This window comes from Bufo gargarizans, chromosome 2 (genome assembly GCF_014858855.1).
Source record: "Bufo gargarizans isolate SCDJY-AF-19 chromosome 2, ASM1485885v1, whole genome shotgun sequence".
Lineage (NCBI taxonomy): Eukaryota > Metazoa > Chordata > Amphibia > Anura > Bufonidae > Bufo > Bufo gargarizans.
In genome coordinates this window covers 702582320-702597844 of record NC_058081.1, presented here as the reverse complement: position 1 = coordinate 702597844, position 15525 = coordinate 702582320, and the positions used below count along the sequence as shown (strand labels likewise).

Sequence of the window (15525 nt, the reverse complement as noted above, 5' to 3'; positions counted from 1 at the left end):
CTTGCCCCCAATGACACCATCTTGTCCCCAGTGCCACTAGCGGCCCCCCAGTGCCACCAGGTTCCCCCAGTGCCACCAGGTTCCCCCAGTGCCACCAGCTTGCCCCCACAGCTGCCCCCCCCAGTGCCACCAGCTTTCCCCCAATGCTACCAGCTTAACCCCTAGTGCCACCATTGCCCCCTCCTAGCCATGTCCCCAGCGCAAGTACTTACCTCTCCTGTAGGGGCACCGCTCCACAGCTCCTCATCATCATCTCTGCACTGTCGTCCTGACGTCACACAGCGTCGGGTCATATTGCGCGCTTACTTGCACTATGACCTGACAATGTGTCAGGATACAGAGCAGTGCGGGCCGGCAGGCGACCATGGAGCAGTGAGTAATAGCAAGCGCTTCACTGCCGCTATGTGGCCACATGACACAAACGAATCCTCGATGCAGAAAATTGCATTGAGGATTTTTTGGTGTCGAATTACGCGATTCAATCGAGTAATCATTTCAGCCCTAAATAAGACGTAGAAATATTTCCTAGTAATACACCCTGTTAATGGCTGTATCACACAGCACTTGCACCCCAATAAAAAAAAGGTTTGCTGGAACTACAGAGGTATCATCTATTGCAAACTTGAAAGCAGCAGTATAATGGCAATTTGGATCCCCAGTTAGTGCAGCAACTCTGCAATTCGACTGGGCATGCTCTCAATCAACGTCTGGGCCAATTCCTGACTGATAACAACCCATTCTTTCATAATCACTTCTTGGAGTTTGTCAGAATTAGTGTGTTTTTGTTTGTCCACCCGCCTCTTGAGGATTGACCACAAGTTCTCAATGGGATTAAGATCTGGGGAGTTTCCAGGCCATGGACCCAAAATGTCAATGTTTTGGTCCCCGAGTTATCACTTTTGCCTTATGGCACGGTGCTCCATCGTGCTGGAAAATGCATTGTTCTTCACCAAACTGTTGTTGGATTGTTGGAAGAAGTTGCTGTTGGAGGGTGTTTTGGTACCATTCTTTATTCATGGCTGTGTTTTTGGGCAAAATTGTGAGTGAGCCCACTCCCTTGGATGAGAAGCAACCCCACACATGAATGGTCTCAGGATGCTTTACTGTTGGCATGACACAGGACTGATGGTAGCGCTCACATTTTCTTCTCTGGACAAGCCTTTTTCCTGATAACCCAAACAATCGGAAAGAGGCTTCATCAGAGAATATGACTTTGCCCCAGTCCTCAGCAGTCCATTCACTATATTTTCTGCAGAAGATCAATCTGTCCCTGATGTTTTGTTTTTTAGAGAAGTGGCTTCTTTGCTGCCCTTCTTGACACCAGGCCATCTTCCAAAAGTCTTCGCCTCACTGTGCGTGCAGATGCGCTCACACCTGCCTGCTGCCATTCCTGAGCAAGCGCTGCACTGGTGGCACTCCGATCCCGCAGCTGTATCCTCTTTAGGAGACGATCCTGGCGCCTGCTGGACTTTCTTGGACGCCCTGAAGCCTTCTTAACAAGAATTGAACCTCTTTCCTTGAAGTTCTTGATGATCCTATAAATTGTTGATTGAGGTGCAATCTTAGTAGCCACAATATCCTTGCCTGTGAAGCCATTTTTATGCAACGCAATGATGGCTGCACGTGTTTCTTTGCAGGTCACCATGGTTAACAATGGAAGAACAATGATTTCAAGCATCACCCTCCTTTTAACAGGTCAAGTCTGCCATTTTAACCCAATCAGCCTGACATAATGATCTCCAGCTTTGTGCTTGTCACCATTCTCACCTGAGTTAACAAGACGATTACTGAAATGATCTCAGCAGGTCCTTTAATGACAGCAATGAAATGCAGTGGAAACTTTTTTTTGGGTAATAAGTTAAATTTCATGGCAAAGAAGGACTATGCAATTCATGTGATCACTCTTCATAACATTCTGGAGTATATGCAAATTGCTATTATAAAAACTTAAGCAGCAACTTTTCCAATTTCCAATATTTATGTAATTCTCAAAACTTTTGGCCACGACTGTACACTGGAAAATGGCTTAATCCAAGATTGCTGAGGTTATTTTTAGGGCTGTGACATCACAGGGCTGGCTGGCTGCTGATTGGCTGCATGCATGGCATTATGGGTGATCCCTCATTCCCAGAGTTCTTTGCTCCATGTCCTAACATGTGCAGCAGCCATTTTAGGAAAAAATGTGATTCATTACCATTAAGTGTGAAGAAATTCGGAGCAAATCCAATTTTTCCTGAAATTCGGATTGAATTCCACTTTGTCAGCTTTGATTCGCTCATCTCTACTAGGGAGGCTCGCTGGATGTTTTTATCCATGCGAGGGGGAGATGCAACGGCTGCCATGTGGGGATCATGAGAGACACGGGTCCCGGGGAGCAAGGTAAGTATAATCTATATGAGGGGCCCGGGCATTGGGGGTACATGTGTTAGACTTTGGATAACCCCTTTAAAGTATCCTAGGGGCACTTAAAATAGGTAAAAAAAGTGAAAAAAAGTTTAAAAAAATATAGAAAATAACATAAATTGCCTCTTTTCCCCATATAAAAAATATAAAAATAAACATAATTTGCATACCTGCGTCCTAAAACGCCATTGGAAAAAAATGGCCTTCCAAATTTTTTTTTTTTAAGTGTTTAAAAAGTCATACACATCCCAAAATGGTTTCAATAAAAGCTACAGTTCACCCATCAAAACAATGACCTCTTATACACCTCTGTAGATCGGAATATGGATATACAAATAAAAAAAATATTTTTTCCAAAGTTTTTTTTTTCTTTCAAGAATTAAAGCACAAGAAGAGCTATATAAATGAGGTATCACTTTAATTGTACTGACCCAGGGAATGAAGGTAACAAGTCAGTTTTACTGCATAGCGAACACCATAAAAATTAAGCCTATAAAACTTTTTTCCAAATCCACCCCAAGTTTTTCTGTTGTCTCAAATTACTTAAAGAGGCTGTCAACTTTAATGGACATACCCTCCCACGCCATAGTGAAACTAACCCCCATTATATTTCTGAACAGAAAAGTGAAATCCTGGCGGCAGCGAAGGCAGTTGGCTAAGGTGCGAGGAACCCAGATCTTGGAGGAACCTCAACACTGGGAAGAGGATTATGAGCTGATTGAATGTGAGGGTCTCTTTGAGGAGTACCTGGAGATGGGTGAGTCTTATGCAGTCTTCCAGGGGGGTTAGAGGCACTGATGATGAAGTTGGCATTTGCTCAGAGGTCATTGCGTGCATAACTATTACACTGACATCACTGCACTGTAGATAACCTGCCGTCGGTCATTGTATGGGCCAAGTGATCACCTAGGTATTTCTATGTCCCAGTCATACAGTTTGGTTTTATCACCATTTTCGTGGCTGCCTTCCCGCTCGCACCTCTTTTCGCCCTGCTTAACAACTGGGTTGAGATTCGTCTTGATGCCCAGAAGTTTGTGTGTGAATATCGGCGTCCAGTGGCAGAGCGGGCGCAACATATAGGAGTCTGGTTTCTTATTCTGGAGGCACTTTCTCAGCTTTCTGTTATAGTCAATGTAAGTAACCGGTGCCTTTCATAGTGATACGTGTGCCGCCAAGGTGAAGTTCATCAGGACATCCCGCCTTCTATTTTCTTATTGCAGGCCTTTCTCATTGCCTTCACCTCGGATTTTCTCCCACGTCTCCTCTACCAGTATGAGTATGACAGTCACCTGGAAGGATACCTAAATTTCAGTCTGTCATACTCTCCGCACAGCTACGTTGCAGCAAACCACACCTTGTGTAGGTGAGTCTGGTAGGTGACATCCTTTACAGGTATTGAGAAGAAGTCATGGTTTGTTCTTTCTGTCTATATAAATATACCTTATATAACCTGATAGGCTCTTCCTGCATCCTGCCCTTTATTCTGCAGGTATAAAGCTTTCCGGGATGAAGATGGGAAATACACGCTCTTCTACTGGAAGCTCCTCGCTGTGAGGCTCGGATTCATCATTGCGTTTGAGGTGAGTCTCCATTACTACTTTGATCTCAAAGTCAAGGTCCCATAGTTGAGGTCCTTTTGACATGAACTGGTTGGGCACCAGCTCTACCATTAAATGGCTGCCACTGAATCAGTCTCTGGTAACATCTGATCCTAGGAGAACTTATAATCCGTAAAATTAATTTCTTGGCGCCGTTAGTCAGTATAAGGGAGATCTTCAAGTGTTTGCATCTTCTGACTCCATTTTGTGTGTGTCCTTCTAGCATGTGGTCTTCTTCAGTCTCCGTTGTATCGACTGGATGGTCCCTGATATTCCTGCGTCGGTGGAGATTAAAGTGAAGAGAGAACGGTACTTGGCTAAGCAGGCGCTAGCAGATAACCAGGAGGTACTCCTGACGGTGAGTCCGTCCTCCAGCTCCCCAGGTCAGTCAGCGGCACAATGTGCATGTGTCGGTGTTGTGCAGTTAAAGCCTGCCTTGAGTATATGCGTTATGGTTGTGTCACGGTGTTGTGGTTGTGTCATGACGTTGTGGTTGTGTCATGACGTTGTGGTTTTGCCATGACATTGTGGTTGTATCGCTGTGTTGTGGTTGTGTCGCTGTGTTGTGGTTGTGTCGCTGTGTTGTGGTTGTGTTGCTGTGTTGTGGTGGCTGTTCTATAGGAATCTCTTCTCTACCTCTGACCGGAGGTCAGAACCGTCTCCTGGGAACCAGGTGAGTTCCATTGTGGATTTCCGTTTCCCTGACGCAGCGATAAAATGTCTGACAGAAAGCTGGAATCCACAATTGTGTATCTACCAGTAAATGTAGTGGTGAAGGGTCCACAAAAGAGGTGTAACTGATTGTGGCTGCTATTTATGAAGAGAAAGGATATAAAAGAGAAAGGACAAACATTTTAAAAGCCCAGGCCCCACACAGTGACCTCAAATCTATAGTTAAACAAAAGCTATAAAATCCTGCAATTTTCACCCTGGCCACTAAGCCCAATAATAGGCGCCACTTCTTGGTCTGTACAAATCCACTTTACTGCAGTAATCTGCTTATCTGTCATTCTAATCCTGCCTGGAATGATATCACCTCTGTGTATAGATAAGACAGGATCCACCATTCACGAATCTTCTCTATTCTTTCCTTGTACAATGACCTCTGCACATGCCACAGAGCGTGCGCAGAAAACTCTCCCATAGAAGTCAGTGAGGTCCCTTGCAGACCAATACACGTTTACAGCGCCACTTTTGTGAATTCTGCCATTTGTGTTTCTTAAAAGGCCAGTGTAGTCTTATGGAAAGTTTGACGAGTGTAAAATGAAATGTTTTCTCACTTTCTAATATACTGTGTTTCAATTTCTCAGCATTGACAAGATCTCTGCTTGCAGTCAGTGATAATACTTCTTGACCTAATACTTCTCCAGTTCATTGTATGTAAAAACGTATATAATCCTCAGCAGCACATAACGGTCTCCTGCCCTGGACTCCAGACTGATGGCTATTACTTGCACTGATACATTGCAACAGACCTTCAGTCCCCTATACCAGCGGGTTTTAGGGTCAGGATAGATATACAGTTCCTGATTGTAAACTTGGAATAGAATCCGTACTGCAAGGGTATTAAAGGGAGTCTGTCACCACATTTTAGCATGTTAGACTGTTAAAATAGGGTTATGTGATCCAGCCAGAACATAAAAACGGTACCTTTGTGGTAGAAAACGGACTTTTCAATTTGCAGAAAACGAACTTATAAGATTATCTTCTGAGCCCTCTCAAGTGCCCAGGGCGGTCTCTCAATCCTCGGAGCCCCAGGCAGGCACCTCCTAAACGGCTGATAACTCCGCCCTCCGTGCGCCTCTGCCCGCCCGTTTACTCCCCTCCCCTGTCCCTTTACACTGCGGCTGTGCGGTACAAATCGTAGCGGGCGCATGCGCAATAGGTATTGCGATGCCCTGCCAGGAGCGGGCATCGCATTGCGCATGCGCCCGCTACGATTTGTACCGCACAGCCGCAGTGGAAAGGGACAGGGGAGGGGAGTAAACGGGCGGGCAGAGGCGCACGGAGGGCGGAGTTATCAGCCGTTTAGGAGGTGCCTGCCTGGGGCTCCGAGGATTGAGAGACCGCCCTGGGCACTTGAGAGGGCTCAGAAGATAATCTTATAAGTTCGTTTTCTGCAAATTGAAAAGTCCGTTTTCTACCACAAAGGTACCGTTTTTATGTTCTGGCTGGATCACATAACCCTATTTTAACGGTCTAACATGCTAAAATGTGGTGACAGACTCCCTTTAAAGCAACTACTGAAAGTTCTCTCCCCTCTTTCAAATCATGTATTTTAAAAGTAGCAAAGCACACACATCTTATTCTCTAGATGCCAAATCTATATATGCAATAATTTCAATGCACATCCAAGACACCATAAAGATAATTTTCCAGTTCAGTATTGATATAAGTGAAGTCTAAAGGTGGTAGCAACAAGTCTATACAATAAGATTAAACCATCGATGTTTCCATTCATTGACAGTAAGCAGAGATCTTAAAAATGGTAAGGTTTAAAGACAAAGGTCTTGATATCCCCTGCGCTGCCAGAGGATGCACAGGCCTCATCATAAATTATGTGCATCCTCCAGCAGTTCGTGCACCTAAACAGAAATCTGCAGCAGGTCAGAGCTACCTTAGGCCCCTTTCACAAGGGCGTTGCGGGAAAATGTGCGGGTGCGTTCGGGCTTGGGATTGGTGTTCTGTAGATTGTATTATTTTCCCTTATAACATGGTTATAAGGGAAAATAATAGCATTCTGAATACAGAACGCATAGTCAAATAGCGCTGGAGGGGTTACATTTAAAAAAAAAAAAATTTAACTCACCTTAGTCCACTTGTTCGCGTAGCCGGCATCTCCTTCTGTCTCCTTTGCTGAACAGGACCTGGGGTGAGCATTAATTACATGAACAGGACCTGTGATGACGTCACTCCGGTCATCACATGGTCCGTCACATGATCTTTTACCATGGTGATGGATCATGTGACCGGAGTGATGTCATCAAAGGTCCTGTTCATGTAATTAATGCTCACCCCAGGTCCTGTTCAGCAAAGGAGACAGAAGGAGATGCCGGCCCCTCCAGCGCTATTGTACTATGCATTCTGTATTCAGAATGCTATTATTTCCCATTATAACCATGTTATAAGGGAAAATAATAATGATCGGGTCTCCATCCCGATCGTCTCCTAGCAACCGTGCGTGACAATCGCACCGCATCCGCACTTGCTTGCGGATGCTTGCGATTTTCACGCAACCCCATTCACTTCTATGAGGCCTGCGTTGCGTGGATTATCGCACCGCAACGCACAAAGAGGAGCATGCTCCGATTTTCACGCAACGCGTAAGTGATGCGTGAAAATCACTGCTCATGTGAACAGCCCCATAGAAATGAATGGGTCGGTATTCAGTGCGGGTGCAATGCGTTCAACTCACGCATCGCATCCGCGCGGAATACTCGCCCGTGTGAAAGGGGCCTTATATTTCTGACTTCATTTGTGTCCGAAAACTGGCGTAAATGAAGATACATTTGTTGGAGCAGCTGGCCACGTCCTTCCCACCTTTTGGAAATGTGCTGAGGGCGCCGTAAAAAAGCCACTTCTGGCGCACACTGAATGATAAATCTCCCCTAAAGTCTATTAGCAAGTTGTGGAACTTTTCATTATACACTTAGTAAAGGTAATCTGTCGCCGGATTTGTGGTGCTCTGTCTGATGGCGGCATAAAATGGCGATTGAAATGCTGGGTTGTTTACTGTTTTTGGCCAGCTCGTTATCTTAAAACCTATGACGAGAAGCCCCAGCATGAACCAAGCCCTGGAGTCCCAATATTCATGAGCTGCCAGTCAGTTTCTGGGGATGGGGAGCGCAGGAAGCTCGTGAACAGTGATGGCCAGTTCGCCGTGTTCGCTCGCGAACACATGCAGGCTGCCATCTTGACTCACAAGTCCGGCGATGCACAGGTAAGCCCTTACCTGTGCCGCGAGCCGGTCTGAAACAAATGCGGTCACCTGGAGCAAGCAGTTCCGAGAACAGCCCGATGAAGGCCCCCAGTTGCTGTTCTCGGAACTGCCTGCTCCCGGTGACCGCATTTGTTTCAGACCGGCTCGCGGCACAGGTAAGAGCTTACCTGTGCATCACCGGACTTGTGAGTTAAGATGGCAGCCCGCATGTGTTCGCAGGCGAACACGGCGAACTGGCCATCACTGCTCATGAATACGAGGACTCCTGAACTTGGGCATTGCACTGAACGAACTCCAACACTTGGGTCGCTTGGGAGTTACCCCATAAAGATTTTAAGAAAATGTCTGAGCCAAAAATAATAAGTAACCCAGCATTTTAATCAGGGTCTCTTTCACTAGGGCAGCGTAAAACTGGCTACAGATTCCCTTTAATTATCAATTTGCTGAATCTTAGTATATGTATTTTTATGTGTTACATTTTCAACAAATTAAAGGGCATCTCATAAAAAGATGGATAAATAGGTGTATATGGCGCTTGCTAGATGGAGAGTATGTACAAGGAACTCATACCGTGCTGCAGTGGTGTAGCATGGGTTGCCAGCACCTGGGGCAAGCCATGTATTGCACCCCTGCACCCCCCCCCCAACCTGTTTACATGCCCCTTTTTACAGATAATGTAGTAGTCCTATGTAACATCACAGATAATACTGTGATAATTCTCTAAGTACAGATAATGTAGTAGATGTAACCTGCAGTCCTATGTAACATCACAGATAATACAGTGATAATTCTCTAAGTACAGATAATGTAGTAGATGTAACCTGCAGTCCTACGTAACACCACAGATAATACAGTAAAAATTATCTAAGTACAGATAATGTAGATGTTACTTGCAGTCCTATGTAACACCACAGACAGGGTCGGTTCTAGGTGAAATGGGGCCCTGGGGCGAAAAACAATAAGATCCCCCCCCCCCCCCGACACTTGCTGACTTTAACGTCCCGTATTGACTCTGGAGATTTAATTTGTGGACGTTCATACAGAAGAAACTGTACATTGTGTGGCACAGTGTAGAGGTATACTGTATATTGTGTGGCACAGTGTAGCGGTATACTGTATATTGTGGGCCACAGTGTAGAGGTATACTGTATATTGTGTGGCACAGTGTAGAGGTATACTGTATATTGTGGGGCACAGTGCATGCTATATGTGTATAACAAACATATTTCACAAGAAAACTTACAGTTACTTGGCTTGGCCCTTGGGGATCTCAGACACCACTTCAGCACTTTGGCCGGGGTCTCGGTGGAGCTGATGTTGTATTTTATCCTAATGAGAAAGATTTCATAATAAGGAGAAGGGGCAGAGGGATAGCAGAGATGCTGGTGCTGGTACTAGGGGGTCATACTATGGGGGAGTAATAAAGCCCACCATAATTCCCCCCCAGTAGAAATAATTCTCCTTATAATGTTACAGTGCAAAAAATACCCCCTTTTAATGCCCCCAGTTGAGCTAATGTTCCAAATAGTGTCCCATAATGTGCCAGTATAAAATACCCCTATATAGTGCCCCCTGTAAATTCCCCCACAGTGCTCCTCTCCCCCCTCCCTCCTAGTGCCCCATAATGTACCAGTATAAAATGCCCCATATATAGTGCCCCAGTAGACACCCTCAGTGTCCCCCATAATTTACAAATATAAAATTCCCCTTCTTAGTTCCCCTGTAGATGACCCCATAGTACTCCTCTCCCCTTTCCCCATAGTACCCACCATAATGTGTCACAGTGTAAAATGCTACTGTACAGAGGCCCCTATATAAAATACCCCTTCTTTGTGGCCTCAGCCGATGCCCCTATAGTGCCCACCAATAATGTGCCAATAAGAAGTGCCCCCATAGATGCCCCCCAATCATGTGCCAGTAATAAGAGCCCCCCCATATCATGTGCCAGTAACAAGAGCCCCCTTATCATGTGCCAGTAGCCAAAGACCCCCCATCATGTGCCAGGAGTCAGAGCCCCCCCATATCATGTGCCAGTAGCCAGAGCCTCCCCCCATATCATGTGCCAGTAGCCAGAGCCCCCCCATATCATGTGCCAGTAACCAGAGCCCCCCATATCATGTGCCAGTAGCCAGAGCCCCCCCATATCATATGCCAGTAGCCAGAGCCCCCCTATAATGTGCCAGTAGCCAGAGGCCCCCCTATAATGTGCCAGTAGCCAAAGCCCCCCCCCCTATCATGTGCCAGTAGCCATAGCCCCCCCTATTATGTGCCAGTAGCCATAGGCCCCTCCTATCATGTGCCAGTAGCCAGAGTCCCCCTATCATGTGCCAGTAGCCAGAGCCCCCCTATCATGTGCCAGTAGCCAGAGCCCCCCTATCATGTGCCAGTAGCCAGAGTCCCCCCTCATCATGTGCCCGTAGCCAGAGCCCCCCCTATAATGTGCCAGTAGCCATAGCCCCCCCCTATTATGTGCCAGTAGCCATAGGCCCCCCTATCATGTGCCAGTAGCCATAGGCCCCCCTATCATGTGCCAGTAGCCATAGGCCCCCCTATTATGTGCCAGTAGCCATAGGCCCCCCTATCATGTTCTAGTAGCCAGAGCCCCCCCATCATGTGCCAGTAGCCAGAGCCCCCCCTATAATGTTCCAGTAGCCAGAGCCCCCCTATAATGTGCCAGTAGCCAGAGCCCCCCCTATAATGTGCCAGTAGCCAGAGTCCCCCTATAATGTGCCAGTAGCCAGAGCCCCCCCTATGATGTGCCAGTAGCCAGAGCCCCCCTATAATGTGCCAGTAGCCAGCGCCCCCCCATTATGTGCCAGTAGCCAGAGCCCCTCCTATCATGTGCCAGTAGCCAGAGCCACAACTATAATGTGCCAGTAGCCAGAGCCACAACTATAATGTGCCAGTAGCCAGAGCCCCCCCCCCCCCTCATATCAGTAGCCGCCAGTATTGTACACAAAAAAAACCCACTTATACTTACCTCCATATCAGCGATGCGATGCAGGCCTCTTCCGGCCTGTGTCCTGCGCTGTGCGGCTCAGTCGGCGCGATGACGTCATCACGCCGCCTGCGCCGGCCTCTGATAGGCTGCCGCCCTAGTGCCAGCAGCCTATCAGAGGAAAAGGGGAGGGACACACCTCTCCCTCCCCTGCCGCACAGCCATCTGTATCGCTGTCCTGAGGACAGCGATACAGATGACTATGGAGATGAGCGCTTCCACAATGGAAGCGCTCATCTCCCTGTGCCCTGCCGCCGCTGCCCCCACTTGCCGCCACGGGGGATGGGGCCCACGAAAATATATTTAGTTGCGGGCCGGCTGGGGCCTCTAGGACTTGGGGGCCCAGGGGCAATTGCCCCCCTTATCTTAATGGAAGCACCGGCCCTGACCACAGATAATACAGTGATAATTCTCTGAGTACAGATAAGGGTGGGTTCACACTAGCGTTAGGGATTCCGTCATGGCTTTCCGTTATAACATGGTTATAACGGAAAATAACGGAAAGCCCAGACAGAATGCAAAACGGAAGCCTTTAAAAGGCATTTCGTTTTCTTTCCGTCCTAATGGAGGTCTATGGGAAAGCATAACGGATCCGTCTGGGTCCCGTTATGCAAGACGGAAAACAAAGTCCTGTCCTTTGTTTTCCGTCTTGCATAACGGGACACAGACGGATCTGTTTTAATTCCCATAGACTTCTATTAGGACGGAGATCAAACGGAATGCCTTTTAAAGGCTTCCGTTTTGCATTCCGTCATAATACAAGTCTATGGGCAGAAGAACAGATCCGTCCTTCCGTCTTATGGATTCCGTTATTTTTCGTTATAACCATGTTATAACGGAAAGCCATAACGGAATCCCTAATGCTAGTGTGAACCCACCCTAATGTAGATGTCACCTGCAGTCCTATGTAACACCACATATAACACAGTGATAGCTCTCTGAGTACAGATAATGTAGTAGATGTCACCTGCAGTCCTATGTAACACCACAGATAACACAGTGATAGCTCTCTGAGTACAGATAATATAGTAGATGTCACCTGCAGTCCTATGTAACACCACAGATAACACAGTGATAGCTCTCTGAGTACAGATAATGTAGTAGATGGGTGTGAGGCCCCAGAATTCAGAACATGCACAGTGTGACCTGAAGTCTGGGGCCAGGATGCAGCAGGGTTGTCCAAATTCTCAATCCACCCCCCAACGCTACCGTGTAACAAATATGTGTTAGGACATTACATACATCACTACAAAATATACAGGAGAATACAGCACCACATATCTCATCCATCCGGTGATGTACACTTTCCTCAACCTCATTATTCGGAGATAGGACCGTCATGATACCTTCTTTCAGCTGCGTCTCTGCAGAGTTTGATTATTATTAGTTATTATTATTATATATAATGGCCCCCTCTGTAATATTAGGATATATAATGGGCCATTATATATTATACAGAGGGGCCATTATATATAATAATTATACAGGGGGGCATTATATATAATAATTATACAAGGGGGCCATTATATATAATAATTATACAGGGGGCCATTATATATAATAATTATACAGGGGGGCATTATATATAATAATTATACAGGGGGGCATTATATATAATAATTATACAGGGGGCCATTATATATAATAATTATACAGGGGGCCATTATATATTATAGTTATACAGAGGGGCCATTATATATAATAATTATACAGGGGGGCATTATATATTATACAGAGGGGCCATTAATAATGGGTCATCTGTATAATTATAATATATAATGGCCCCTCTGTATAATATACTGTATAACGGTCCCCATTCTTTCTAAATATAGCGGCCTCCTTTGTATCTCTTCTGCCTCCCCTCCTCCATAGTGCCCCCGGTATTGCCCCTAGTACATAAAAAAAAAATACTCCCCTCTCTTCATCGCCTCTTGTAGTCTTTGCTCGGGCTTCCCGGCGCAGGCGGTTAGGAACACATCACCGTGCCCTCCTGCGCCGTGTCATCGCATCTTTTCGTGACACCCGGCGCAGGAGGTCATGGTGCTGTAATCGTGATCTCCTGCGCCATTCTACTGCTTCATAGGCTTCAGGCCTGGCCTGAAGCTTATGAGGCAGAACAGCACACTGTCCCCAATAGGGCCAACAATCTAAGTGTGGGAGGAAGCCAGAGCACCCGGAGGAAACCCACGCAAACACGGGGAGAAGATACAAACTCCATGCAGATGTTGTCCTCAGTCAGATTCAAACCAAGGACCCCCAGCGCTGCAAGGCACCAGTGCTGACCACTGAGCCACCATGCTGCCCATTAGTTGGGGTTTCCTCCACATTAGTTGGGATTCCTCTTTTCACAGGATTCGTCTCCTCCTTTCATAGACACTTTTAGGACAAACAGATTAACATAAATTAAATGTGAAGGGCCTGGATGGACAATGGAGGCAGTGAGAGGCTCCGCAGCATACAGGAATGCTGAGCGCGGCATTGGAGTAATGGTATTATCCCACTAATCCTATTCTTTCTGCCGCTGTTTTCTTCCACGCACTTGAGGTCTTTTTTTTCAGGGTTCCTCTCGACGGCGATGAGGCCACATTGTAGGCTGTGCACTTTGCACTCTGACTCCTCTTTTGTATTGGGAGAATTTAAATATTCCCTTTCCAAATCCTATAATGGAAGCACATTCTTACCCCCCTCCCCAGCACATTCCTCATCTAAGGTCCAGCTGACGCGTCCTAGCCATTCACAGGTGCACAATTCGGGAGAAACCGATCAGCGCTTAGGATTCTGATCTAGTCCTGCATAATCACAGCTGCAGACACACCCGGACGAAATTCAACAGCCCTAGCTTTCAGACCAGAGGTGACGCAGTGACCGTTCTGTACCAGGACAGGACAGGACAAGTCAATGAATCAAGTCAACATCTGAATTGAAGTTTTGACCAAATAGTCCACGAAGGATATTTGCTGCAGATTGTGTGATGTGTGGAGATCTTCCCTTAAATATTATATTATCAGTTTGTTGCTGTCATTCACCACTGCTTGGGTGGTGTTTAGATGTCATTGTCACCTGTTCTCCAGTACTTACAATGCGTTGGATGCATTGATTTTCAGTTTCTCTGTAAGAATAAGGGGAAATTATTCACCCGTTGTGTTCTTTGGAGGTGATTCTCTCCTCTAGACCCATGTATCTTCCTTCACCAATCATTTCTGATTTTCCTTCCTGACAGCAAGTTGTGTTTCACCCTGCGGCCTGAACGAGAGACTCTGAGGAGCATGTGAGTCGGAGTCATCTGTGGTGGCTTCAGTGGTTGGCGTTTGGTCTATCCCAGGCGCAGAAGTCCGAAGGTGAGATAATGTAGAGGAGCCGCTGGTCCATCCGGAGATTTGGCAGCTAAACTCAAGTCTTCCATCCAGAGCAGAGGACAACTTCTTCTGATAACTGAGCGTCAATGTCACCACCATGTCTAGAAGGGTGATAATGTGATGGACTCTTGTGTAGAAACCACAATGTCCTTACGGCAACTGTCCAGGACAACTGCCGCTTGCTACTCAAACATACAGAAGCTTTTGCGCCTCACTGCAGCTTTAACCCAAGCACAAACCTAAAGCACAAAGAGACTTTAGACGTCTACATCGACTGCACGTTTAGTAGATGTGATTGTATAGCAGTAGAGGATGGAGAAACGTTAACTGACGCTTCCACCTCTGGTGCTACGAATGCTGTAATATAATTGATATGAAGGGTGTCTTACATATACATGTTGGTCCCGCAGCCGCCTTCACATAATTATCAGGGCGAGGGATCGGTCTTCCAGAGCCCATCCCGGGCCCACAAGCACAATGGAATAATATAATAATAAATAATTATAAAATTATAAAATTATAAAATTCTAGCGTATAGTCCATATATCCTACCGCCATCGTTGGGTCACCTGACCCCAGAGCACCACATGGATTGGTAGAAGGGACCTGTGATCTCAGTGGATTATGCTGTACACATCCCTTAGGCATGCAGAATGTAGTCAGCGTATTGCAAGTTCTATCGAGGTTATCACGCTAATGTAATCATGTATCTCACATCTTCGCACTCTAATTAAAAGAGGATGAAAAGAATAGGTGAAATAATAAAAAAAGGAATAAAAATATTTATTTGTTTCTTTATTTCTCTTTTGTTACAATATCTATATCATTTACAGATGATTAAATATTTTTAAAAAAAACTTTTTGGTTTTAAACAATTTTCTAATTATTGAATTTTATGTAAAAAAAAAAATAGCAGAATAATATTTTGTCATTTATTACTAAAAGGGAAAAAAGTAACTATCTATTGGAAAAATCTGCTGCATAGATGGGCTATGCTCAGTAACGAATTGTGGCAATAATCTGCATTAATGATTGGCTGCAGTAAGGGCACATGCACACGGCTAATGAGATTTTTTTAAATTTTCTACAAGGTCATAAGCTTGTGGTGCAGATTTTCAAATTTGCGGCATGTCAATTGTTTGTGCAGATTTTCAGCGCACATTTTATTCTTTGCATCGCAAAAGGTGAAAACCGGGGTGAATCTGCATAAAAATCTGCAAGTGACACATG

At 45.8% G+C, this 15525-nt stretch overlaps 1 protein-coding gene across 1 annotated transcript in view; it reads left to right on the top strand.

Annotated features, from left to right (window-relative positions):
* ANO7 (anoctamin 7) overlaps positions 1-14973 on the top strand; it is a 61821-nt gene extending 46848 nt beyond the window's left edge. Inside the window, 6 exon segments of the mRNA XM_044278595.1 lie at positions 3024-3160; positions 3331-3536; positions 3624-3766; positions 3893-3983; positions 4225-4359; positions 14160-14973. Of these exon segments, the coding sequence (XP_044134530.1) occupies positions 3024-3160; positions 3331-3536; positions 3624-3766; positions 3893-3983; positions 4225-4359; positions 14160-14186 (739 nt within the window). The 3' untranslated portion in view covers positions 14187-14973.
* The last annotated feature ends 552 nt before the right edge of the window (positions 14974-15525 follow it).